Genomic DNA, 24,465 nt, shown 5'->3' with positions numbered 1-24,465 from the left:
AATATCTACCCCTTATTCCAAACCATTTATGTCATGCTCAGGTTACACACTTTCCAATACATTCTAATTAATCACCACCTTCATAGATGTATATAAAATGTCCACTAAATTTAGTCTGTGACTGACTTTGAGCTCCATCTGTCCCAGCAGTATTTCAGGGCAGAAGAGATGGTGTGTGATGTTGGATCGTCACACGTTGAAGCCTGTTCTCATTCCATCATACCTCTGTGCTTGTCCAGTTCTATTAACATTCATTCATTGTTATTTGCCGGACAGTTACTGTGATACCATTAATGGGACATTATCATATAGCAATCACAATGGTGATGACATACAGTATTATATAATAATTAACACGATGCAATTCAACTCATGAGCTATTCTCACTCAGTATTAAACCCCCTTGAGGTACACACCGGACCTCCCCATCCTTTTGCATTATCCACCAAGTGCACCCAGGTCCTGAGCAAAAGCAATCCCACGAATGGGATGCCTTTTCCTGAGGCAGGAATAGCCCAGACTGTCTTCCCCAGCATGTTTCTTACATGCACTACAGGGACTTTGTCCCCTTCTACAGGATGTACCAGGTTTGACTGCGGAGGTCCAGTTCGGCTGGCAGATCCCCTAGTGTTGACTAACCAGGTGGCCTTTGCCAAATGTGTATCCCAGTGTTTGAATGTCCCAGCACCCATTGCCTTCAGTGTAGTCCTTAACAATTCATTATATCGTTCAACTTTCCCGGAGGCTGGTGCATGATAGGGGATATGATATACCCACTCAAAATCATGCTTTTCGGCCCAAGTGTCTATGAGGTTGTTTCGGAAGTGAGTCCCATTGTCTGACAGTGATTTCAGGGGGGGCATGTTGCCATAGGACTTGCTTTTCAAGGCCCAAGATAGTGTTCTGGGCAGTGGCATGGGGCACAGGATGTTTCCAGCCAACTGATGCTTTCCCGCAATACAACAGGACCCATCAGAATCCTGGAACAGGGCACATTGCTTCTCATTTTCTGGTAGCTTGTTATACATTGCGGCTTCTTCAGCACAGGCCACCTCCTCCTCTGGCGATATCCCCAAATATTTGCCTTCTGGCCAGTCCACAACTACTTCCAGGATTCCTGGGTGACTAGAGTTTCTATTTGAGCCCGCTGAGTAATCAGTGCAACCCACTTGCTCCATGTAGCATCAGTTGCATGGTGTGTAAAGGGGGTCCTTCGTTTTAACACCCAGCCCAGTACCGGCAGTTGGGGTGCCAGGAAGAGCTGTGCTTCAGTTCCAACCACTTCCAAAGCAGATCAAACTACTTCATATGCTGCCAATATATCTTTTTCAGTTGGAGTGTACAGGGCCTCAGATCCTCTCTATTCCTGACTCCAAAACCCAAGGGGTCGACCTCGAGTTTCCCCAGGTTCTTTCTGCCAGAGGTTCCAGGTGGGGCCATTCTCCCTGGCTGCAGTGTAGAGCACATTCTTTACATCTGGTCCTGTTCGGACTGGCCCAAGGGCTACTGCATGAACTGTCTCCTGTTTAATTTGTTCAAAGGCTTGTCATTGCTCAGGGCCCCATTCAAAATCATTCTTCTTACGGGTTACTTGGTAGAGAGGGTTTACAATCAGACTGTAATTTGGGATGTGCATTCTCCAAAACCCCACGACACCTAGGAAAGTCTGTGCTTCTTTTTTGCTAGTTGATGGAGACATAGCTGTTATTTTGTTGATCACATCCATTGGGATTTGACGACGTCCATCTTGCCATTTTATTTCTAAAAACTGGATCTCTCGTGCAGGTCCTTTGACTTTATTTTGTTTTATGGCAAAACCGTCCTTCAGAAGGATTTGGACTATTTTCTTCCCTTTCTCGAAAACTTCCTCTGCTGTGTCACCCCACACAATAATGTCATCGATGTACTGCAGGTGTTCAGGAGCTTCCCCCTGTTCCAGCGCAGACCGAATCAGTCCATGGCAAATGGTAGGGCTGTGTTTCCACTCCTGGGGTAGTTGATTCCAAGTATATTGGACACCCCTCCAAGTGAAAACAAACTGTGGCCTGCACTCTGCTGCTAAAGGGATGGAGAAAAATGCATTAGCCATATAAATTGTGGCATACCATTTGGCTGCCTTTGATTCCAGTATGTATTGGAGTTCTAGCATGTCTGGCACTGCAGCGTTCAGCAGTGGTGTGACCTCATTCAGGCCCCGATAGTCTACTGTTAGCTTTCACTCACCATGAGACTTTCCCACTGGCCATATGGGACTATTAAAAAGTGAATGAGATTTGCTGATCACTCCTTGGCTTTCCAGTAGATGAATTACCTTATGGATGGGAATCAGGGAGTCTTGGTTGGTGCGATATTGCTGCCCGTGCACTGTTGTGTTAGCGATTGGCACCTGCTGTTCTTCAACCCTCAGCAACTCTACAACAGAGGGGTCCTCCAAGAGACCAGGCAAGATAGACAAGGAAGACAACTGTTTAATGTCCTCCATCTCCAAGGCTGCTACGCCAAAGGCCCACCGGTACCCTTTTGGGTGCTTGAAGTATCCTCTTCTGAGTCTATGCCAAGGATGCACGGAGCCTCCACGGCAGTCCCAGTAGGGTGCTTTTGCCACTCATTCCCAGTTAGACTCACTTCAGCCTCCAATACTCCAATACAGTTAACTGCTGGGATCCCCCTGTCACCCCATAAATACATAAATATGGCCCTTTATAGCTTGATGGCATTACAGTACACTGTGCGCTTGTGTCTACTAAAGCCTTATACTTTTGTGGGTCTGATGTGCCAGGCCACTGAATCCACACAGTCCAATAAACACGACTATCCTGTTCCTTCCCCTGGCTGGAGGCAGGGCCCCTCTAATCCTGGTCATAATATTCATTACTGTGTCTTGGGGACTTCCTGCTGGATATTGGAACATCAATTTTCTCAAAGATTCACCCTTTTACAGTTGTTTTTCCTTGCAACTCAACAATTAAAACATCAGTGTGATATCAGCATTATGTTCATCCTAAATCCCAAACACAGAACCCTACCAGACTAGAATTCTACTTTACGTTACCCTACTTTACTAGAAGTAAAATTAACTCTATCCTAGCTGAAACCAGGACAGCAACAAGTTTGATTCCCTCTAAATTGATCAAAGAATAAAAAGTTATACTATGTACTATACATACCTGCTAATATGGTAACAGGAAGTTTGTCTAATCTTCTGAGAAAGATCTCAATAATTTTCTTCAACAAGATCGACATGATAAGGAATCTGAGTTTGACTACGAGTCAATCACTTTATCTAATATAGTGCAGAATCATTCCTTTGTTATCTATGATTCAAGGAAAAACCATCATGGCATCATTCCTGTTATCTACAGAGTGTGGTGAAGCCTGACACTGCCTCATTCCCCTGTTATTTATACATTACAGGCACAGGACAAGCAGGCCTCTCCCTGAATATATGTATCCAAAGCCCCTGTGACATGACTAATTGAGAAAGGTGCAATTATTTTCTAAGGGTGTGTGTGTGTGTTGAACAAGTTGAATCATAGTCAAAGTGAAAAAAGAAATGAATCCTGGAAAATTGCTGACTAAAAGTCAATCATCTAGAAATCCTATAGTGATCCCAAGCAAGCTCTCCAGGGACCGCAGCAGGCCATGACCCTTGATCTCCCACCAATTCGGGATGCCTCTCAGGGTACCCCTGAGGTGAGATGTCTCTCAGGACTGACTCCTCAAGGATAAAAGCTCATCTGTGGACAAATGTTGATGAGGGAGAAGTGTGAGTGATTCACTAAAAGGGGGGAATCTTGAAAGCGTGAGACTGAGTTTAGAACCCCCCCCCCCCCCCGCCGCAGTAAATCTTGGGCAAAACTTGCCATTCTTGAATCTTTAACTATGTTGCTGTTTCAACTGTAGCAAATTCTGTTGAAATCATTGTGTTAAATTGGCTGATGCTTAAATGCTGATTAAGTGCTGTAAAGAATCATATAATCTATTCTTGTGATTTACCAGAAAAGTATAAAATAAATCCTAAATTACTACTACATTAAAGTTTTGTAAAATCTGTTCTGTGACCTCAAGGCATCTGATGCTGTCTCCTACAGCCTTCTCTTGGATGCTCATGTCAAAGTATGTACTGTCTGCCGGGTAAAAAAACTGCCTGGATAGTCGGGCCAAAAAGGTCATTGTGAATGGAGTTAAATCTAGTTGGTGGCTGGTCACCAGTGGTGTTTCCCAAGGCTCAGTATTGAGGCCAGTTGCATTTAACATTTTTGTTAAAGATCTGGATGAGGGGATCAAGTGCATCCTCGGTAAGTTTGCAGATGACAAGAAGTTGGGCAAGTGTGTTGATCTGCTTGAAGGTAGCAAGGCTCTGCAGAGGGATCTGGAAAGGCTAGATCAATGGGCCAAGTCCAATTGCATGACATTCAACAAGGGTAAGGGCCGGGTCCTGCACTAGGACATAACATATTGTCATAACAATCCCATGCAGTAGTATGACTTGGGGAAGAGTGGCTGGAAATTTGCCCAGCAGAAAAGGACCTGGGGGTATCGGTCGACAGCCAACTGAACATGAGCTAACAGCATGCCCAGGTAGCCAAGAAGGCCATCCTGGCCTGTATCAGAAATAGTGTGGCCAGCAGGGCTAGGGAAGTGATTGTCCCTCTGTACTCGGCACTGGTGAGACCACACCTCCAGTACTGTGTTCACTTTTGGACCCCACACTACAAGAAGGATATTGATTTGCTGGAACTTGCATTTAGAGAAGAGCAACAAATCTGGTGAAGGGTCTGGAGAACAAGTCTTAAGAAGGAGCGTCTGAGGGAACTGGGGTTGTTTAGTCTTGAGAAGAGGGGACTGAGGGGAGACCTCATTATTCTCTACAACTACCTGAAAGGAGGTTTCAGCAAGGTGGGTATTGGTGACAAGAGATAGGATGCATTAGGGGATGTTTAGATAGGATGTCAGGAAGATTTTTTTTAATGGAAAGGGTGGTTAGGCATTGGAATGGGCTACCCAGGGAAGTGGTGGAGTCACCATCCCTGAAGGTATTTAAGAGATGTGTGGATGTGGTGCTTAGGGACATGGTTTAGTGGTGGAGTTGGTAGTGTTAGGTGATGGTTGCACTTGATGATCTTTAGGGTCTTTTCCAACCTAAATGATTCTATTATTCTATTCTATGATCAAACAAAACTTAGAGTGACTCATAAATAAGTATTGGCTGATCCTCCAGGCTGTTTACTGTGAACACATCCTTTCCTCTCAAACAGGAAAAATACCTGCAACTTTTTCCTATTATCACTTTTTAGTTTTAAAAATGAGAAATTTAATCTTTTCTTTTTTTTTGTAGCTTTCAAATCTGCTGTTCACTCTCTGGTGAGACAAAAGAGATTTTATTATATGAATTTGATTTTTCCCCTGTTACTAAAGACTCCACTCAGTTCATAGAATCGTAGAATACCCTGAGTTGGAAGGGATCCAGAAGGATCATTGAGACCAACTCCTAAAAATTATCTTAAAATACCTTACTTTTTACCTGAGGAGAACTTTATAAAAGTACAATTTCCTTAGGAACAGCTATGTTTCACGTAATGTTTTCTGAGACAAGCACATTACATTTTACATAAGTAAAATAAAGAAAACAAGAAAGAAATGGTATAATGAAAGGGTGGGAGGAGTGATACTGGTTTCTCTGACATCCCCAGAGAATTTATGACACTTCTATTCAAATATACAGGATTAAACAAACAAACAAAAATCCTCAAAAAAGACTATGAGTAAAAATGAGATGTGTTTTTATTTATTTTTAACTTTATACTTCACTTCAAGCATTTACCTCAACTTAGGAACAAGAACAGAATAAGGTTCATTGGTAATATGCTGTTACTCATCTAGAAGCAATAATTTCACATGAAAGGTACTGCCATCCTATCCACAGTTAATGGAGTTATGAAATGAAATCCTAGAAATCTAGAAAATACCACAAGATTTCAGTGACTTTAAAAATTTCAATTATTAAAAATTGTTATTTTTAATCATTTTTCCTTTTCATATAATTAAAAAGAAAACATGACCAGCAAGCCACTCAACTACAAACTAACCATTTGGTGTACTAAGTACAGTACGTAATGAAGAACATGGATGTAATGAAGAATTGGGGGATAATTTGTCATTACTGGAGTGTTAATGGAGCATGAGCTCTGGTGGAAATATACTTACCATCATACTCTGGGAAATAATCAACTAGATGGGAGTACAAAATTTTCTCCTCTAAGAGATCTTTTTTATTTAAGAACAGAATAACTGAAGAATTCTGGAACCATGGATATGTAATAATTGTTCTAAAGAGTGCTTTGCTTTCTTCCATTCGATTCTAGAATAAACAAACAAACAAACAAAACCAAAAAAAAAAAAAACAAAACAAAACAGATGAATTTATTTGGTTGTGATTTTTTTTAAAATTAAATCAATACATGCAATTCCATTTTATTTACTAAACAGAACCATTTCATGTTTTGAATCTTGTAGTATCTAACTGACTCAATTACAGTTTATATGTAAGCTGTTAAATATATAGGCAGCTTCCATTTGCAACCTCAATAACAGAAGCATAATAAGCATAATTATTCCTTAAAACACAGGTCATGAACATGATAGCTTGTCCTGGTTTCAGTTAGCACAGAATTAATTTTCTTCCTAGTAGCTGGTGGAATGCTGTGTTTTGGCTTAGAATGAGAAGAGTGCTGATAACACCCCGATGCTTTAATTGTTGCAGAGCAGTGCTTATACTAAGCCAAGGACATCTCAGCCTTTGCTCTGTCCTGCCAACGGGCAGGCTGGGGGGTGCAGTAAGAGCTGGGAGGGGACAGACCCAGGACAGGTGACCCAAACTAGCCAAAGGGGTATTCCATACCATCTGACGTCATGCTAAACAATATATAGGGGTGGCTAGCCGGGGGGAGGGGGCCGGACTGCTCGGGGTTAGGCTGGGCATCGGTCAGCGGGTGGTGAGCAATTGCATTGTGCATCACTTGTTTGTACATACTATTATTACTTTCGTATTATCCCCATTGTATCATCATTATTATTATTGTTATTATTATTTTTGTTATTTTTTTTTCCTGTCTTATTAAACTGTCTTTATCTCAACTCGCGGGCTTCACTTTCCATTTCTCTCCCCCGTCCCAGAGAGGGAGGGGGGAGGGTGAGCGAACGGCTGCGTGGTGTTTAGCTGCCGGTCGGGTTAAACCACGACAGTCTTTTTGGGAAAATATGGTACAGAAATTCAAGTCGTTTAGAACGCAGAGAGTCTTCTGCCAATCCAGGTAAGGCTTCTGCCAAAACTAAGTATAGAGATGACGAAGATGATGACGACGCTGGGCCGTCAAGGATTCAGGAGGAGGAAGATGAGGATGCCGAAAGAGCAACAGTAACTACCCGAAGCCTAAACGAGCGCGAGCTACGAGATGTGCTCTACACTGCAGCCGGGGAGAACGGCCCCACCTGGAGCCTCTGGCAGAAAGAACCTGGGGAAACTCGAGGTCGGCCCCTGGGGTTTTGGAGCCGGGGATGCAGAGGATCTGAGGCCCGCTATTCTCCAACTGAAAAGGAGATATTGGCAGCATATGAAGGAGTTCGATCTGCTTCGGAGGTGGTCGGTACTGAAGCGCAGCTCCTCCTAGCACCCCGACTGCCGGTACTAGGCTGGATGTTCAAGGGAAGGGTCCCCTCTACGCATCATGCAACTGATGCTACATGGAGCAAGTGGGTTGCACTGATTACTCAGCGGGCTCGAATAGGAAACCCCAGTCGCCCAGGAATATTGGAAGTGATCATGGACTGGCCAGAAGGCAAATACTTTGGGATATCATCAGAGGAGGAGGTGGGTCGTGCTGAAGAAGCCCCACTGTACAACCAGTTGCCAGAGAATGAAAAGAAATATGCCCTGTTCACTGATGGGTCCTGTCGTATTGTGGGGAAGCATCGGAGATGGAAGGCTGCTGTATGGAGTCCTACGCGACGAGTTGCAGAAGCTGCTGAGGGAGAAGGTGAGTCGAGTCAGTTTGCAGAAGTGAAAGCCATTCAGCTGGCTTTAGACATTGCTGAACGAGAAAAATGGCCAGTTCTCTATCTCTACACCGATTCATGGATGGTAGCAAATGCCCTGTGGGGATGGTTACAGCAATGGAAGCAAAACAACTGGCAGCACAGGGGCAAACCCATCTGGGCTGCTGCATTGTGGCAAGATACTGCTGCTCGGGTAGAGAACCTGGCTGTGAAAGTACGTCACGTAGATGCTCATGTGCCCAAGAATCGGGCTACTGAAGAACATCAAAACAACCAGCAGGTGGATCAGGCTGCTAAGATTGAAGTAGCTCAGGTGGACCTGGATTGGCAGCATAAAGGTGAATTATTTATAGCCCGATGGGCCCATGACACCTCAGGCCATCAAGGTAGGGATGCAACATACAGATGGGCTCGTGATCGAGGGGTGGACCTGACCATGGACGCTATAGCACAGGTTATTCATGACTGTGAAACATGTGCTGCAATCAAGCAAGCCAAACGGTCAAAGCCTCTTTGGTATGGAGGACGATGGCTGAAATATAAATATGGAGAGGCCTGGCAGATTGATTACATCACACTCCCTCAAACTCGCAATGGCAAGCGCCACGTACTTACAATGGTGGAAGCAACCACCGGATGGCTGGAAACATATCCTGTGCCTCATGCCACCGCCCGGAACACTATCCTGGGCCTTGAAAAGCAAGTCCTATGGCGACATGGTACCCCAGAAAGAATAGAGTCAGACAATGGGACTCATTTCCCAAACAACCTTATAGACACTTGGGCCAAAGAGCATGGTATTGAGTGGGTGTATCACATCCCCTATCATGCACCAGCCTCCGGGAAAGTTGAACGATACAATGGACTGTTAAAGACTACATTGAAAGCAATGGGCGCTGGGACATTCAAAAATTGGGATACGCATTTGGCAAAGGCCACCTGGTTAGTCAATACTAGGGGATCTGCCAACCGAACTGGACCTGCCCAATCAAACCTGTTACATACTGTAGATGGGGATAAAGTTCCTGTAGTGCATGTAAGAAATATGCTGGGTAAAACAGTCTGGGCTACTCCTGCCTCAGGAAAAGGCAAACCTATTCGTGGAATTGTTTTCGCTCAGGGACCTGGATACACTTGGTGGGTGATGCAAAAGAACGGAGAGGTCCGGTGTGTACCTCAAGGAGATTTAATACTGGGTGAGAATAGCCCATGAATTGAATTGTACCATGTTAATTACTATATAATACTGTATGTTATCACTACTATGACTACTATAGGTGACTAAGTAGAATGTATGGAAAAGAGTGTAACCTGAGCATGACATAAATGGTATGGAATAAGGGGTGGATAGATGTCCTGGTTTCAGTTAGAACAGAATTAATTTTCTTCCTAGTAGCTGGTGGAATGCTGTGTTTTGGCTTAGGATGAGAAGAGTGCTGATAACACCCCGATGTTTTAATTGTTGCAGAGCAGTGCTTATACCAAGCCAAGGACATCTCAGCCTTTCGCTCTGCCCTGCCAACAGGCAGGCTGGGGGTGCAGTAAGAGCTGGGAGGGGACAGACCCAGGACAGGTGACCCAAACTAGCCAAAGGGGTATTCCATACCATCTGACGTCATGCTAAACAATATATAGGGGTGGCTAGCTGGGGGGAGGGGGCCGGACTGCTCGGGGTTAGGCTGGGCATCGGTCAGCGGGTGGTGAGCAATTGCATTGTGCATCACTTGTTTGTATATATTATTATTACTTTCCTATTATCACCATTGTATTATTATTATTATTATTGCTATTATTATTTTTGTTATGATTATTTTCCTGTCTTATTAAACTGTCTTTATCTCAACTCACGGGCTTCACTTTCCATTTCTCTCCCCCATCCCAGAGAGGGAGGGGGGAGGGTGAGCGAACGGCTGCGTGGTGTTTAGCTGCCGGCCGGGTTAAACCACGACAGAGATTATCTTTAAAATAGTTCCAGGTAAATCTGGAATCTATTGGTAACCTGAGAATATTTCCCCAAATCAAAAACTTATGACATAAAATCTTACAAATGATAAATTTCTTCCTAATGTCCTTGGGTTAGCCTTTACATAAATTATTTAATTGCTCCTGAAAAACATTTAGCATTACAGTTGAAATGTAAGTGAAGCATACAGTTCTGTTTCTAAGGGATTTCTCACACTTTAAAATTATGTTTCATTTTGATACAATTCTGAAGTACTTCTTAGGATGAAGTTCAACAAGGCCAAGTGCAAGGGGCCTGAGGCAATCTTAAACACAAATCCAGGCAGGGTGGAGAATGAGTTAAGAGCAGATCTGAGGAGAAAGACCTGGGGGTGCTGGTTGATGGGAAGCTCAACATGAGATGGCAATGTGTGCTTGCAGCCCAGAAAGTCAACCATACACTGGGCTGCATCAAAAGGAGCACGGCCAGCAGGTTGAGGGAGTTGATTCTCCCTGTCTACTCTGCTAGACCCCACCTAGAGTACTGTGTTTATCTCTGGGTCCCCCAGCACAAGAAGGACATGGAAGTATTAGAACAAGTCCAGAGGAGGGCCATGAAGATGATCAGAGGGCTGGAGCACCTCTCCTATGAAGGCAGGCTGAGAGAATTGGGGTTGTTCATCCTGGAGAAGAGAAGGCTCTTGGAAAAAAAAATAAAATTCTTTAGATAATTGCCTTCATGAACAGTAAAAGTATTCTCAACTCTGTGGCCTCATGTAATTTCATATTTTTGGCCCACATCAAAAGAAAGTGGGACTGGGACATTGTACTAATTTGTCATCCATTAACAGAGCACACTAATGAATGCTACAGAAGTTCCATCTAGGCTTTGGATACTCACCTATTTTACAGATGTATTTTCTCCTGATTCAAAACATGAGTATGTAGACCTGCATCTACAAATCTGTATACAAACACAAATGAATACACACTAAAAATGCCTATTCTGTATTCATGTATTTCATGTAATTTTAGCACAATAGACTTGAACATGAATATTGGCATAAGCGAAACCTGGTGGGATGAGTCCTGTGGCTGGTGTGTCACAATAGATGGTTACAGGCTCCTCAGGAGGGACAGGCAGGGTAGGCGAGGTGGCGGGGTGGCGATGTATGTGAAGCTGGGGCTGGACTGTGTGGAACTTCAAGTTGGCGATGACCAAGTTGAGAGCCTCTTGGTAAGGATTAATGGACGAACAAATAAAGGGGATATTGTTGTGGGAGTCTATCACAGACCACCTGGCCAGGACGACAATGTTGGTGAATTATTCTTTGCGGAACTAAGAGATGCCTCGAGATCAACTCCTGTTGTCCTTATGGGGGACGTCAACTGGGATCACCACGCGGCCGACACGAGCAAGTCCAGGAGGTTCGTAAAGCACCTAGATGATAACTTCTTTGTGCAGATGCTAAGGGAGCCAACTAGGAAAGGTGCCCTCCTAGATCTGTTGCTGGAGAACAGAGAGGGTCTTGTGGGGGACATGGCAATTGGTGGCCGTCTCGGTCATAGTAACCATGAAGTGTTTGAGTTTATAATTTATGGTGACGGAAGGAAAACTGCCACCAAAACTTCAGCCCTGGATATGGGGAAAGCAGACTTCAGGCTGCTCAGGGAACTAGTCAGCAAGGTCCAACAAAATGTTCAGTATACAACTTAACAAAAACATCAGAAGATGGGTGAGCAATTGGCTGATGGGTAGGGCTCAAAGGGTTGTGGTAAATGGAGCCACATCTGGCTGGTGGATGGTCACTAGTGGGGTCCCTCAAGGCTCCATTTTAGGGCCAGTCCTCTTCAGTGTTTTTATAAATGATCTGGATGTAGGACTAGAAGGTGTTTTGAGAAAATTTGCCGACGACACCAAACGTAGAGGAGTTGTAGACTCGGATGAGGGTAGAAAGGCCTCGCAGAGAGACCTGGGCAGATTGGAGAGCTGGGCAATCACCAACCACATGAAGTTTAACAAGAGCAAGTGTCGGGTCCTGCACCTGGGACGGGGCAACCCTGGCTATATGTACAGACTGGGCAACGAGACTCTAGAGAGCAGCCTCTCAGAGAGGGATCTGGGGGTTGTGGTTGATAGCAAGCTGAATATGAGCCAACAGTGTGCCCAGGCAGCCAGGAGGGCCAACCGTATCCTGGGGTGCATCAAGCATGGCATTGCTAGTAGGTCAAGAGAAGTGATTGTCCTGCTCTACTCTGCGCTGGTGCGGCCTCACCTTGAGTACTGTGTGCAGTTCTGGGCACCACAGTACAAAAAGTATGTTAAACTGTTGGAGAGTGTCCAGAGGAGGGTGATGAAGATGGTGAAGGGCCTAGAGGGGAAGACGTATGAGGAGCGGCTGAGGTCACTGGGCCTGTTCAGCCTGGAGAAGAAGAGGCTGAGGGGAGACCTCATTGCAGTTTACAACTTCCTCGCGAGGGGGAGTGGAGGGGCAGGCGCTGACCTATTCTCCGTAAACACCAGTGATAGGACCCATGGGAATGATGTCAAGCTGAGGCAGGGGAGGTTCGGGCTGGACATCAGGAAGAGGTTCTTCACCGAGAGGGTAGTTGCACCCTGGAACAGGCTCCCCAGGGACGTAGTCACTGCACCGAGCCTGTCTGAACTTAAGAAGCCTTTGGACTGCACTTAGTCACATGGTCTAAAATTTTGTGTAGACCTGTGTGATGCCAGGAGTTGGACTCAATGATCCTTATGGGTCCCTTTTGACTCGGGATATTCTATGATTCTTTGATTCTATTTTTAACAGTCTAAGCAACACCAGTCTATTCTACCTAAGACAACTTAAGGATAATAAATCACAGAATCACAGAATTGTCTAGGTTGGAAGAGACCTCAAGATCATTGAGTCCAACCTCTAACCTAACACTAACAAGTCCTCCACTAAACCATATCGCTAAGTTCAACACCATATCACTAAGTTCAACAAGTTTCAATAAAGTTTCCTATAAACTGAAAACACTCATGTCACTGCAGAGTGCCTTTATTAAGTGCTTGTAGCACAAACACATCATAGAAAAGCTCTTATAAAGTTCTTTCCATTTAAATTTGTAGTAGTGGCTGAGGTACAGAAGCCCTAGGGTAAATGCTCTGTTCTGCCATTATCAATGTACTCAGTCTGGCTGGGATGGAGTTAATTTTCTTCATAGTAGCTGGTAGGGTGCTGTGTTTTAGATTTGTGACCGAAACAATGCTGATAACACACTAATGTTTTAGCTGTCTGAACTGTGTTTGCACAGTGTCAACACCCTCTCTGTTTCTTACTTTGCCCCCCAAGGAAATAGTCCGGAGGCAGGCAAAAGTTTGGGATGGGACACAAGCAAGCAGATGACCCTAACTAACCAAAGAGATATTCCATGCCATATAAACATCATGCTCAGCAGTAAAGAGTGGGGTTTAGGGCTTAGCAATTTTTACATTTTTTTTCTTGCTTTTACTCTTTCTCTGCCTCTTCCACCATCCCACTGGGGTGGGGTTGGGAAAGCGAGCAAGCAGCTGTGTTGTGCTTAGCTGTCTACTGGGGTTAACCCACAACATACAAGTATTATTTATGCTAAAATAGCAGTTTTTCAACATAAATTAAGTACTGTGAATGTGTCCTGTTTTCAGTTAGGACAGAGTTAATTTTCCCCATTAATTCAAATTAACCCCATTAATTCAAATATCCTCAATCTAATAAAGTGGAGTTCTTCAGGATTTTAAAGCAGCTATGATAAAACCTCATTGCATGAGTACAAAGGCACCCCAAAGAACAAAATAATTTCCCTTTCACTAGACAAATTCAACTAAGATTTTTCTACTTAGAATCACAGAAAGGTCCTGTGAAAGTCACTAGGTCCAAATCTTTGCTCCCAGCAGGACTAATTTAGTCCAGTCAAGCTTTGACCAGCTCCTAGAATGGAAATCCCACAACCTCTCTGGGCAACCTGTTCTACTTCACTTATCTGTAGTCATCATCTTTCAGCCCCGAAGACCAAACTAAATGCCATTTTACTGAGGGTCACTGTATTTATAGACAAGGATGAATCATTAGATTGTTTTAGCATCCCCCTGGTGGTAGTGTTTTGGACAGAGCATTTTTAAGAGATTTTCCCAGATCATTTAGATCTACACTGTTTCTGAAAAGGTCTCCACTAGTCACAGGCCCCTTCTTCCTTCCCTTACCCCTCTTCCACTTCTTTGATTGGAAGGACTTTCTTGTGTTTATTTATTGTCCTGTTTTTGGCTGGGATAGGGTTAATTTTCTTCCTAGTAGCTGGTATGGTGCTGTGTCTTGGATTTAGGGTAAGAATAATGCTGATAATACTCTGATGTTTTAGTAGTTGCTGAGCAATGCTTACACTAAGTCAAGGACTTTTCAGCTTCTCATACTGCCCCAGCAGCAAAGAGGCTGGGGATACATAAGAAGCTGGGAGTAGACAGAACCAGGACAGCTGATCCAAACTGGCCAAAGAGATATTCCATACCATATGACATCATGCTGAACAATAAAACGGGGGGAGTTGGCCAGGGGGTATGGCTGCTGCTTGGAGACAGGCGATCATCAGTCAGCAGGTAGTGAGCAATCGCATTACACATTACTTGTTTTGTATATTCCTTTATCATAATTATTATAATTTTCCTTCCTTTTCTGTCCTATTAAATTGTCTTTATGTCAACCCACAAGTTTTATTTTATTATTTTTTTCTTCTGACCATCTCCCCCATCCCACTGGGGGGAGTGGATGGAGTGAAAAAACAGCTATGTGGTACTTAGCTGCCTGCTGAGTTAAACCACAATATTTATTCAATGACTTTTAGAAACATTGCTTCTGTCACTTCCAGACCTACTGGTTCCATTACATTACTCACAATAAAAACGTTACCTTTCCTACTGCTACGGCCATGCAAATATCCAGCTACTGCTAAATAAACTCACTATTCTACATTTCAGAAACCTGTTAGATCCAGTGGTGGACCACAGCTTTGCACATATGTTCTTAAATAACAGTAATTGCTTTAAGAGTTTGTAACTGGATACTGAAAACAGAATGAGAGACCATCACATTATAGTAACAGAATTATGATCATTGTGAGAAGCAGTCATGACAGGACTCTGTTTTACCACTGTAGAGAACTCAGAAGAATGGAGATTACATATCAGCTACATAGAAAATCTAGGCAAGTTTCTGGGGAATTATTTTTATTAAAAATTAAGAGAAAGGTAATAACTGTAAAAATATTTGTTGGAATATTTTACAAATGACTGATCAAAACTGGCTGAAAAAAAATCGGTCTGATTATCCTATCAGGTTAGATGATGAAGGTCCTTAAAAGCAGACAAATAATTTGGTTCCACATGGCAAGTGAAAGACAGTAGAAAGACAAATACATAGTAAAAGCAAGAAGCTGGGAAAATTACCTTTGTGGTAGCATTTTTGTGGATATACATTGAGCAATGTGGCATTTGTAAAGATCACAAAAGGGAAGGAAATATTGGTTTAAGAGAAATTCAATTACACATTATTATTTTATTGATGAATAATTTGAATAGCACTGGACTTAGTGCTGACCCCTGGGGGACACTACTAGCCACAGGCTTCCAACTAAACTCGGCACCATTGAGCACAACCCTCTGAGATCTGCCATCCAGCCAGTTCTCGATCCACCCCACTGTCCACTCATGGATCCCACACTTCTGGAGCTTGCCCAGGAGGATGTTATGGGAGACCGGGTCAAAAGCTTTGCTAAAGTCAAGGTAGACAACATCCACTGCTCTCCCCTCATCCATCCAGCCAGTCATCTCATCGTAAAACGCTGTCAGGTTGATTAAACATGACTTCCCCTTGATGAATCCACGTTGACTGCTTCTGATCACCTTCTTTTCCCCTGCATGCTTAGAGATGGCCTCGAGGATAAGCTGCTCCATCACCTTTCCAGGGATGGAGGTGAGGCTGACTGGCCTGTAGTTTCCTGGGTCTTCCTTCTTGCCCTTCTTGAAGACTAGAGTAATGTTGGCTTTCTTCCAGTCCTCAGGCACCTCTACTGTTCTCCAAGACCTTTTGAAGATGATAGAGAGAGGTTTAGCAATAACACTGGCCATCTCCCTCAGCACCCTCAGGTGCATCCCATAGGGGCCCATAGATTTGTGGGTGTCTAGCTTGCCTAAATAACCTCTAACCCAATCTTCTTCAACCAGGGGAAAGTCTTCCTCTCTCTGGGTTTTCTGTCTTGTTTCTGGGCTCAGTAGTGCATGGGGGCTAGCCTTAGAAGTGAAGACTGAAGCAAAGAAGGCATTCAGTAACTCCGCTTTCTCTGTATCTGCCGTCACCAAGGCACCCGCCTCATTTAGCAGCACACCCACATTTTCCTTTTTTTTTTCCATTTTTCCTTTTTTTTTTTTTCCTAGTCTTCCTTTTGCTGCTGATGTATTTGAAGAAGCCCTTCTTGTTATCCTTGATGTCTCTTGATAAATTTAATTCTAACCAGGCCTTGGCCTTCCTCATTGCATCCCTGCATTCTCTGACAATGTTCCTATATTCCACCCAAGTGATCTGTCCCTTCTTCAACATCATGTACACTTTCTTCTTCTCTTTAAGTTTTCCCAAGAGCTCCTTGCTTATCCATGCAGGTCTCCTGCCCCCCTTGTTTGACTTCTTTCTCATAGGGATCCACAAATCCTGAGCTCGGAGGAAGTAGTGATTGAATATTAACCAACTCTGCTGGGCCCCCTTTCCCTCTAGGGCCCTGGCCCAGGTGATTCCTCCAATTAGGTTCCTGAAGAGGTCAAAGTTAGCTCTCTTGAAATCAAAGGTTGGAGTCCTCCTTTTTGCCCTGCTTCCTTCTCGCAGGATCTTGAACTCCAACATCTCATTATCACTGCAGCTGAGCCGGCTCTCAACCTTCTCGTTTCCAACTAGATCATCTCTGTTTGTTAGTACCAGGTCCAGCAGCGCCCCTCTCTTTGTTGGCTCACCTACCACTTGCGTCAAGTAGTTATCCTCAGCGTTCTGCAGTAACCTCCTGGACCGTTCTGAGCTGTGTTGTCTTCCCAGCAAATATCGGGCTGGTTAAAGTCCCCCATAAGAACCGGGGCCTGTGAACATGAGGCAACTTGCAGCTGCCTGTAGAAGGCCTCATACACTTCCTCTTCCTGATCCTGTGACCTGTAGTAAACACCCACCACAATGTCACCCCTGTTGGCCTGCCCTTTAATCCTCACCCATAGGCCCTTGACTCACACTTCGCCCCCCCCATGCCAAGCTGTATAGATTCCAGTTGCTCGCTCACAGAAAGAGCAACTCCACCACCTCACCTTCCTGGCCTGTCCTTCCTAAAAAACACAAAGCTGTCCATGGCCACATTCCATTCATGAGATCTGTCCCACCATGTCTCAGTAATTGTGATGAGATCATAGCCCTGCAACTGCATGTACATCTCCAGTTCCCCTTGTTTATTCCCCATGCCGCGTGCATTTACACAGAGGCATTTGAGTTGGGCTGCCAATGTGTCTGCCTTTCTGGATGGGGCAACTATAACTCGTCCATGTGGGCCTATGGTAGCTGTTCTGTTAAGTTCCATTCCCTCTCTAGGTTATGGGCATCCTTTGCCATCTGTGGTGTTCAGATGGCATGAGTGAGATGGCATGTCATCCTGTACCTTATCGTCAGCATCCCTGATGATATCCCCCTCCGCGACTGAATCTAGTCTAAAGCCCAGTCAATGAGCCCTGCCAACTCATGACCAAGGACCCTCTTCCCCCTTGGGGAAAGATGAATCCCATCTGATGCCAGCAAGCCTGGTGCTATGTAAGGTTTCCTGTCAACAAAAAAATCACATAATTTTGGCGATGACACCAGCCATGGAGCCATGTGTTAATAGATGCTATCCTTTTGTTCCTTTCACTCTCAGTAGTGGGGAGAACAGAGGAGAAGATGACTTGCGCACCTGAATTCCTGATCATCTGTCCTAATTCCTTGAAGTCCCTTTTGATTGCTATTAGGCTACACGTTGCCACTTCTTCTCCTCCCAAATTAACATTTTGAAATGCAAATCTTAGCTGCAGATAAATCATGTAATTTATTAATATGCAATATGATCTTGAGAACTCAAATAAAAGCTTGAAAAAAAGAGCAAAAATCTTTATTTTAAAAGAACCTTTTCCATCTCTTATTAACAAAAAACAGTAATGTAAACAACTCTCTTAAAAGGGTTACAAATAGCCCATCTGGATAGGAGCTATAAATGAATTAAATCTTAAAAGAAAAGACAATTAGGTCAAATGGCTTTGTTACTCAGAGTTAGTGAAAACCCAGCAAGTAAACCTCCTATAAAATACAAGCTTTTAAAATGCTATTAATGTTAATATTCTAAGATGTCTGTGTCAACAGAGCCATTTCAAAGATTCTTTTATATGTGGTTTCATTTATTAATGAAAAGACATTTATTAGCAAGTAAAATAATGGAGAAAATGTTGTTTTCCTAAGGCATAGAAATGGATATATGATATAAGTATATATCTATGTATATATATAGGATACATATAATATATAAATCATAGAATCATAGAGTCGTTCAGGTTGTAAAAGACCTCTAAGATCATCTAGTCCAACCATTAACCTAGTACTAAAATCCACCACTAAACCATGCTACTAAGTTATAAATCTGCACATTTCTTGAAGAACTCCAAGGATGGTGATTCAACCACTTCCCTGGACAGCCTACCACTTCCCTGGACAGCCTATTTCAATGATGCACAACCCTTTCAACAAAGAAATTTCTCCTAATATCCAAACTGAACCTCCCCTGGCTCAACTTGAGAACATTTCCCCATGTCTTATCACTTGGAGCTTGGGAGAAGAGCACAATCCCCACCTCTCTATAGCCTCGTTTAAGGTAAATGTAGAGCATGATAAGGTGTCCCCCGAGCCTTCTTTTCTCCAAGGTAAACAACCCCGGCTCCCTCAGTCACTTCTCACAAGACATGTTCTCCAGACCCCTCACCAGCTTTGTTACCTTTCTTTGGACACACTCCAGCACCTCAATATCCTTCTTGTAGTGAGGGGCCCAAAAATGAACACAGTATTCAGGGTGCAGCCTCACCAGAGATGAGTACAGAGGGATGATCACTTCCCTAGTCCTACTGGCCACGCTATTTCTGATACAAGCCAGGATGCTGTTGGCCTTCTTGGCCACCTGAGCACACTGCTGGCTTATATTCATCTGGCTTTCGATGAATACCCCCAGGTCCCTTTCCACCAGGCAGCTTTCCAACCACTCTTTCTCCAGCCTGTAGCATTGCATAGGGTTGTTGTGCCCCAAGCGCAGGACCTGGCACTTAGCCTCGTTGAACCTCATACAGTTGGCCTCTGCCCATCTATCCACATCCCTCTGCAGAGCCCTCCTACCTTTAAGCAAATCAACACTCACCTCTAACTTGGTGTCATCTGGAAACTTAGTGAGGGTGCACTTGATCCCCTCGTCCAGCTCAATGATGAAGATATTGAAGATAACTGGCCCCAATACTGAGCCCTGGGGGACGTCACTAGTGACCGGCTTCCAGCTGGATTTAACTCCATGTGGTGGTTTTACACAGTTGGGCAGCTGAACCCCGCCACCACTGCTCTCTCACTCTCCTTCTCAAAGGGAAAGGGGAAGAAAATACAACAAAAAGGGCTCAGGGCTTGAGATAAGGACAGGGAGATCACTCAACAGTTATCATCATGGGCAAAACAGAATCAGCATAGGGAGGTAATGTAATTTATTACTTATTACTAACAAATTAAAGCAGTGAATAACTAAAAACAAACTAAAAACACCTTCCCCCCATCCACCTTCTTCTATGTTCTCCTCCTGAGCAGTGCAGAGAAACAGCAGAATGGGGAAATGTGGGTTGCGGTCAGTCTATAGCACTTTGCTCCTTCACGGTCACTCTCTTCCCCTGCTCCAATGTGGGGTCCCTCCCATGGGACACAGTCCTTCCTGAACTGATCCTACCTGCTCTTGTTTAGGCTCCTCTCCACAGTATAGCGGTCCGGCCCAGAGTCTGATCTGGTGGGGGTTCTCCATAGGATGCAGCCTCCTTCAGGTCAGATCCACCTGCTTCAACGTGGTCTCCTCCACGGGCTGCAGCATAGAAATCTGCTCTGCTGTGGTACACCATGGGCTGCAGGGAGACAACGTGCTCCACCACGGTCCTCTCCACACGCTGTAGAGGATCTTCTACTCTGGTGCCTGGAGCACCTTCTCCCACTCCTCCTGATCTTGGTGTGTGAAAGACTGTTTCTCTCTCCTCACTTTCCCAGATGCTGTTCCCTATCAGTTTTTTTTTTTTTTTTTTTTTTTTTTTTTTTTTTTTCCCTTTCTTAAATATGCTCTCACAGAAGCACAACCAGCGTCGCTCATTGGTTCAGCTCTGGCCAGTGGCAGAACATTTTTCTCCTTACACCAAGACTTTTGAACTCAACTAATTCATGATCACTGTAACCAAGACAGCCACCTACCATCACCTCTCCCCACAAGGCCTTCCCTATTCTCAAGCAACAGATGAGGGCCAGGCACCTTTCCTAGTTAACTCACTCAGTACTTGTGACAGGAAGCTATCTTCAACATGATTTAGGAATCTCCCAGCCTTAGTTGTTGCAGCAGTATGATATCTCCAGTTTATGTGTGGGAAGTAGAAGTCTCCCATAAGGATGAGGGCAAACAATTCCAAAAGCCCGAGATTTCTCCCAATTGCCTATAGAATAGCTCTTCTTCCTCAATTTACTTTGGGTGATGGATGTTCAGACCATTCCTACTGCTTTACTGCAGAAAATAAACTTTTATCAATTAATATTTTATGCCATCCATTTCCTCTGTAGATTTTCAGTGTCCAATGACATCTCAGAAAATACTTGTGCTTTTTGATAGCTTAAAAAATTTCAAAATTTCACTTAGCCTATGTAAATTAATCAGTTTAATCTACTAATTTAGCTGAACTGAGGAAATTGTATCCTAAGTATCTTTTTTGTTTTCCTCTGGGAATACAGAAAAAGAAAGATCCTTCTATACAAAAAAGCCCACACTTTCAGACCACCATAGACCTTTGGAAGTTGTATGAAATCATATAACTCTTTGACTTTTAGCATGTTAATGTAGAAAAGACATTTGTCCAAACATCAATAAATACATTTTTTGTTGTTTTGCTATTCATATTAGTAGTAACTACTTAATGAGCTCTGCAAAAGTCATGAAAACTTCTGTCCTATTGGGTTGGGTCTGTCTGGGATGGAGTCATCTTTCCCTGCAGCACCCCACACAGTGCTGTGCTCTGCACTCGTAGCCGAACTGTGGAAAGATACAGCAGCAAAAGGGGCCCCTAGGAGGATTGCTGTCCCAGTTTCTGTTGGGCAGTTCCCCAGAGGAAGTAGAAGGGCTAGTATTACTCCTGACCCTGACGAAGAGACCTCTGCTTCACATTTGGAAGAATTAATTGATAGATGCTCCAGCCAGGACTAGTGGGGCCCTGCCTCTGTCAAGGTAGAGGAGAGGGACAACTGGATTTACTGGACTGTGTGGATCCGATGGCCTGGCACACCGGAACCGCAGAAATATAAAGCTTTAGTGGACACAGGCGCTAATGCCGTCAGGCCACCAAGGGGCAGAACTCATCTCTATCTCTGGAGTGACGGGGGAATCCCAAGAGCTAACTGTATTGGAAGCTGAAGTGAGTCTAACTGGGAATGAGTGGCAAAAGCATCCCATTGTGACTGGCCCAGAGGCTCCATGCATCCTCGGCAAATGCTACCTCAAGAGAGGGTACTTCAAGGATCCAAAAGGGTACCGGTGGGCTTTCGGCATAGCTGCCTTGAGCACAGAGATTAAGCAGCTGTCTACCCTGCCTGGTCTCTCACAAGACCCTTCTGCTGTAGGATTGCTGAGGACTGAAGAACAGCAAGTGCCAATTGTGACTACAACTGTGCACTGGCAGCAATATCGCACCAACTGAGACTCCCTGATTCCCATCCATGAGCTGGTTCACCGGCTGGAAAGTCAAGGAGTGATCAGCAAGACTCGCTCACCCTTTAATAGTCCCCATATGGCCAGTGCGAAAGTCTAATGGTGAGTGGAGGCTAACAGTGGACTATCAGGGCCTGAATGAAGTCACGCCACCACTGAGTGCTGCAGTGCCAGACATGATAGAACTCCAGTATGAACTAGAGTCAAAGGCAGCTAAGTGGTATGCTACAATCAATATTGCTAATGCATTTTTCTCCATCCCTTTGGCAGCAGCATGCAGGCCACAGTTTGCTTTCACTTGGAGGGGCATTCAGTATACTTGGAAACGACTGCCCCAGGGGTGGAAACAGAATCACAGAATCACAGAATTTTCTAGGTTGGAAGAGACCTCAAGGTCATCGAGTCCAACCTCTGACCTAACGCTAACAGTCCCCACTAAACCATTTCCCTAAGCTCTACATCTAAACGTCTTTTAAAGACCTCCAGGGATGGTGACTCCACCACTTTCCTGGGCAGCCTGTTCCAGTGCCTCACAACCCTTTCAGTGAAGAAGTTCTTCCTAACATCTAACCTAAAACTCCCCTGGCTCAACTTAAGCCCATTCCCCCTCGTCCTGTCACCAGGCACGTGGGAGAACAGGCCAACCCCCACCTCGCTACAGCCTCCCTTGAGGTACCTATAAAGAGCGATAAGGTCGCCCCTGAGCCTCCTCTTCTCCAGGCTGAACAAGCCCAGCTCCCTCAGCCACTCCTCGTAGGACTTGTTCTCCAGGCCCCTCACCAGCTTCGTCACCCTTCTCTGCACCCGCTCAAGCACCTCGATGTCCTTCTTGTAGCGAGGGGCCCAAAACTGAACACAGTACTCGAGGTGCGGCCTCACCAGAGCTGAGTACAGGGGGACGATCACCTCCCTAGCCCTGCTGGTCACACTGTTCCTGATACAAGCCAGGATGCCGTTGGCCTTCTTGGCCACCTGAGCACACTGCTGGCTCATATTCAGCCGACTATCCACCATCACTCCCAGGTCCTTCTCTGCCTGGCAGCTCTCCAACCATTCCTCTCCCAGCCTGTAGCTCTGCTTGGGGTTATTGCGCCCCAGGTGCAGGACCCGGCACTTGGCCTTGTTGAACTTCATGCAGTTGACCTCAGCCCATCGGTGCAGCCTACCATTTGCAATGGACTGATCCAGACGACACTGGAACAGGGGAACGCTCCTGAACACCTGCAGTACATCAATGATATCATAGTAAGGGGAAACACAGCAGGAGAAGTTTTTGAGAAAGGGAAGAAAATAATTCAAATTCTCCTGAAAGCTGGCTTTGCCATTAAACAGAGTAAGGTCAAGGGGCCTGCACAGGAAATCCAGTTCTTGGGGGTAAAATGGCAGGATGGACGTCACCACAATTTGATGGATGTGATCAATAAAATAACAGCAATGGCTCCGCCAACTGGCAAAAAAGAAATGCAAGCTTTCCTAGGCCTTGTGGGATTCTGGAGAATGCACATGCCAGGCTATAGTCAGCTTGTGAGTCCTTTATATTGGGTGACCTGAAAGAGGAACTCTTTCGAGTGGGGCCCTGAGCAACAACAGGCCTTTGAACAAATCAAACAAGAAATAGCTCGTGCAATAGCCCTTGGGCCTGTCTGTACCGGACCAGCTGTGCAAAACATACTGTACACTGCAGCTGGGGAGCATGGGCTCACCTGGAGCCTCTGGCAGAAGACCCCAGGAGAAACTCGAGGTCGACCTCTGGGGTTCTGGAGGTGGGGCTATCAAGGATCAGAAGCCAATTACACCCCAACTGAAAAGGAAATATTAACAGAATATGAGGGGATTCGAGCCACTTCAGAAGTTGTTGGTACAGAAGGACAACTCCTCTTGGCCCCACGGCTACCTGTGTTACATTGGATGTTCAAAGAGAAAATTCCCACTACACACCATTCGACCGACGCTACGTGGAGTAAGTGGATAGCGTTAATTACACAGCGGGCTCGAATGGGGAAACCCAACCGCCCGGGAATCCTGGAAGAGATTATGGACTGGCTGGAGGGCAGGGATTTCGGAGTGCTGACAGAAGAGGTAACTCGTGCTGAAGAGGCACCACCATACAGTGAGTTGCCAGAAAACAGAAAGCAGTATGTGTTGTTCACTGATGGATCCTGCCGTGTGGTAGGGGGCCATCGGAAATGGAAAGCTGCTGTGTGTAGTCCCACACGATGAGTTGTGGAGGCCATGGAAGGGGAAGGGGAGTCGAGTCAGTATGCAGAAGTAAAAGCCATACAACTAGCCCTAGAGATTGCTGAAAGATAAAAATGGCCAGCACTGTATCTCTACACTGAATCATGGATGGTAGCAAATGCTCTGTGGGGTTGCTGCAGCGATGGAAGCAGAGCAACTGGCAGCGCAGAGGTAAACCTATCTGGGCTGCTA

General features: G+C 44.8%; 1 protein-coding gene across 1 annotated transcript in view; it reads right to left on the bottom strand.

Annotated features, from left to right (window-relative positions):
* LOC311220910 (guanine nucleotide-binding protein G(q) subunit alpha-like) overlaps positions 1 to 24,465 on the bottom strand; it is a 120,281-nt gene that overhangs the window by 3,433 nt on the left and 92,383 nt on the right. Inside the window, exon 6 of the mRNA XM_084304553.1 lies at positions 6,208 to 6,361. Coding sequence (XP_084160679.1) covers positions 6,208 to 6,361 — 154 coding nt within the window. The remainder of the gene's footprint in view (positions 1 to 6,207; positions 6,362 to 24,465) is intronic.

This window comes from Netta rufina, assembly GCF_964035555.1.
Source record: "Netta rufina genome assembly, chromosome: W".
In the NCBI taxonomy this organism is placed as follows: domain Eukaryota; kingdom Metazoa; phylum Chordata; class Aves; order Anseriformes; family Anatidae; genus Netta; species Netta rufina.
The sequence above is the reverse complement of the archived record's forward strand: the minus strand, read 5'-3'. Positions and strand labels throughout refer to the sequence as shown.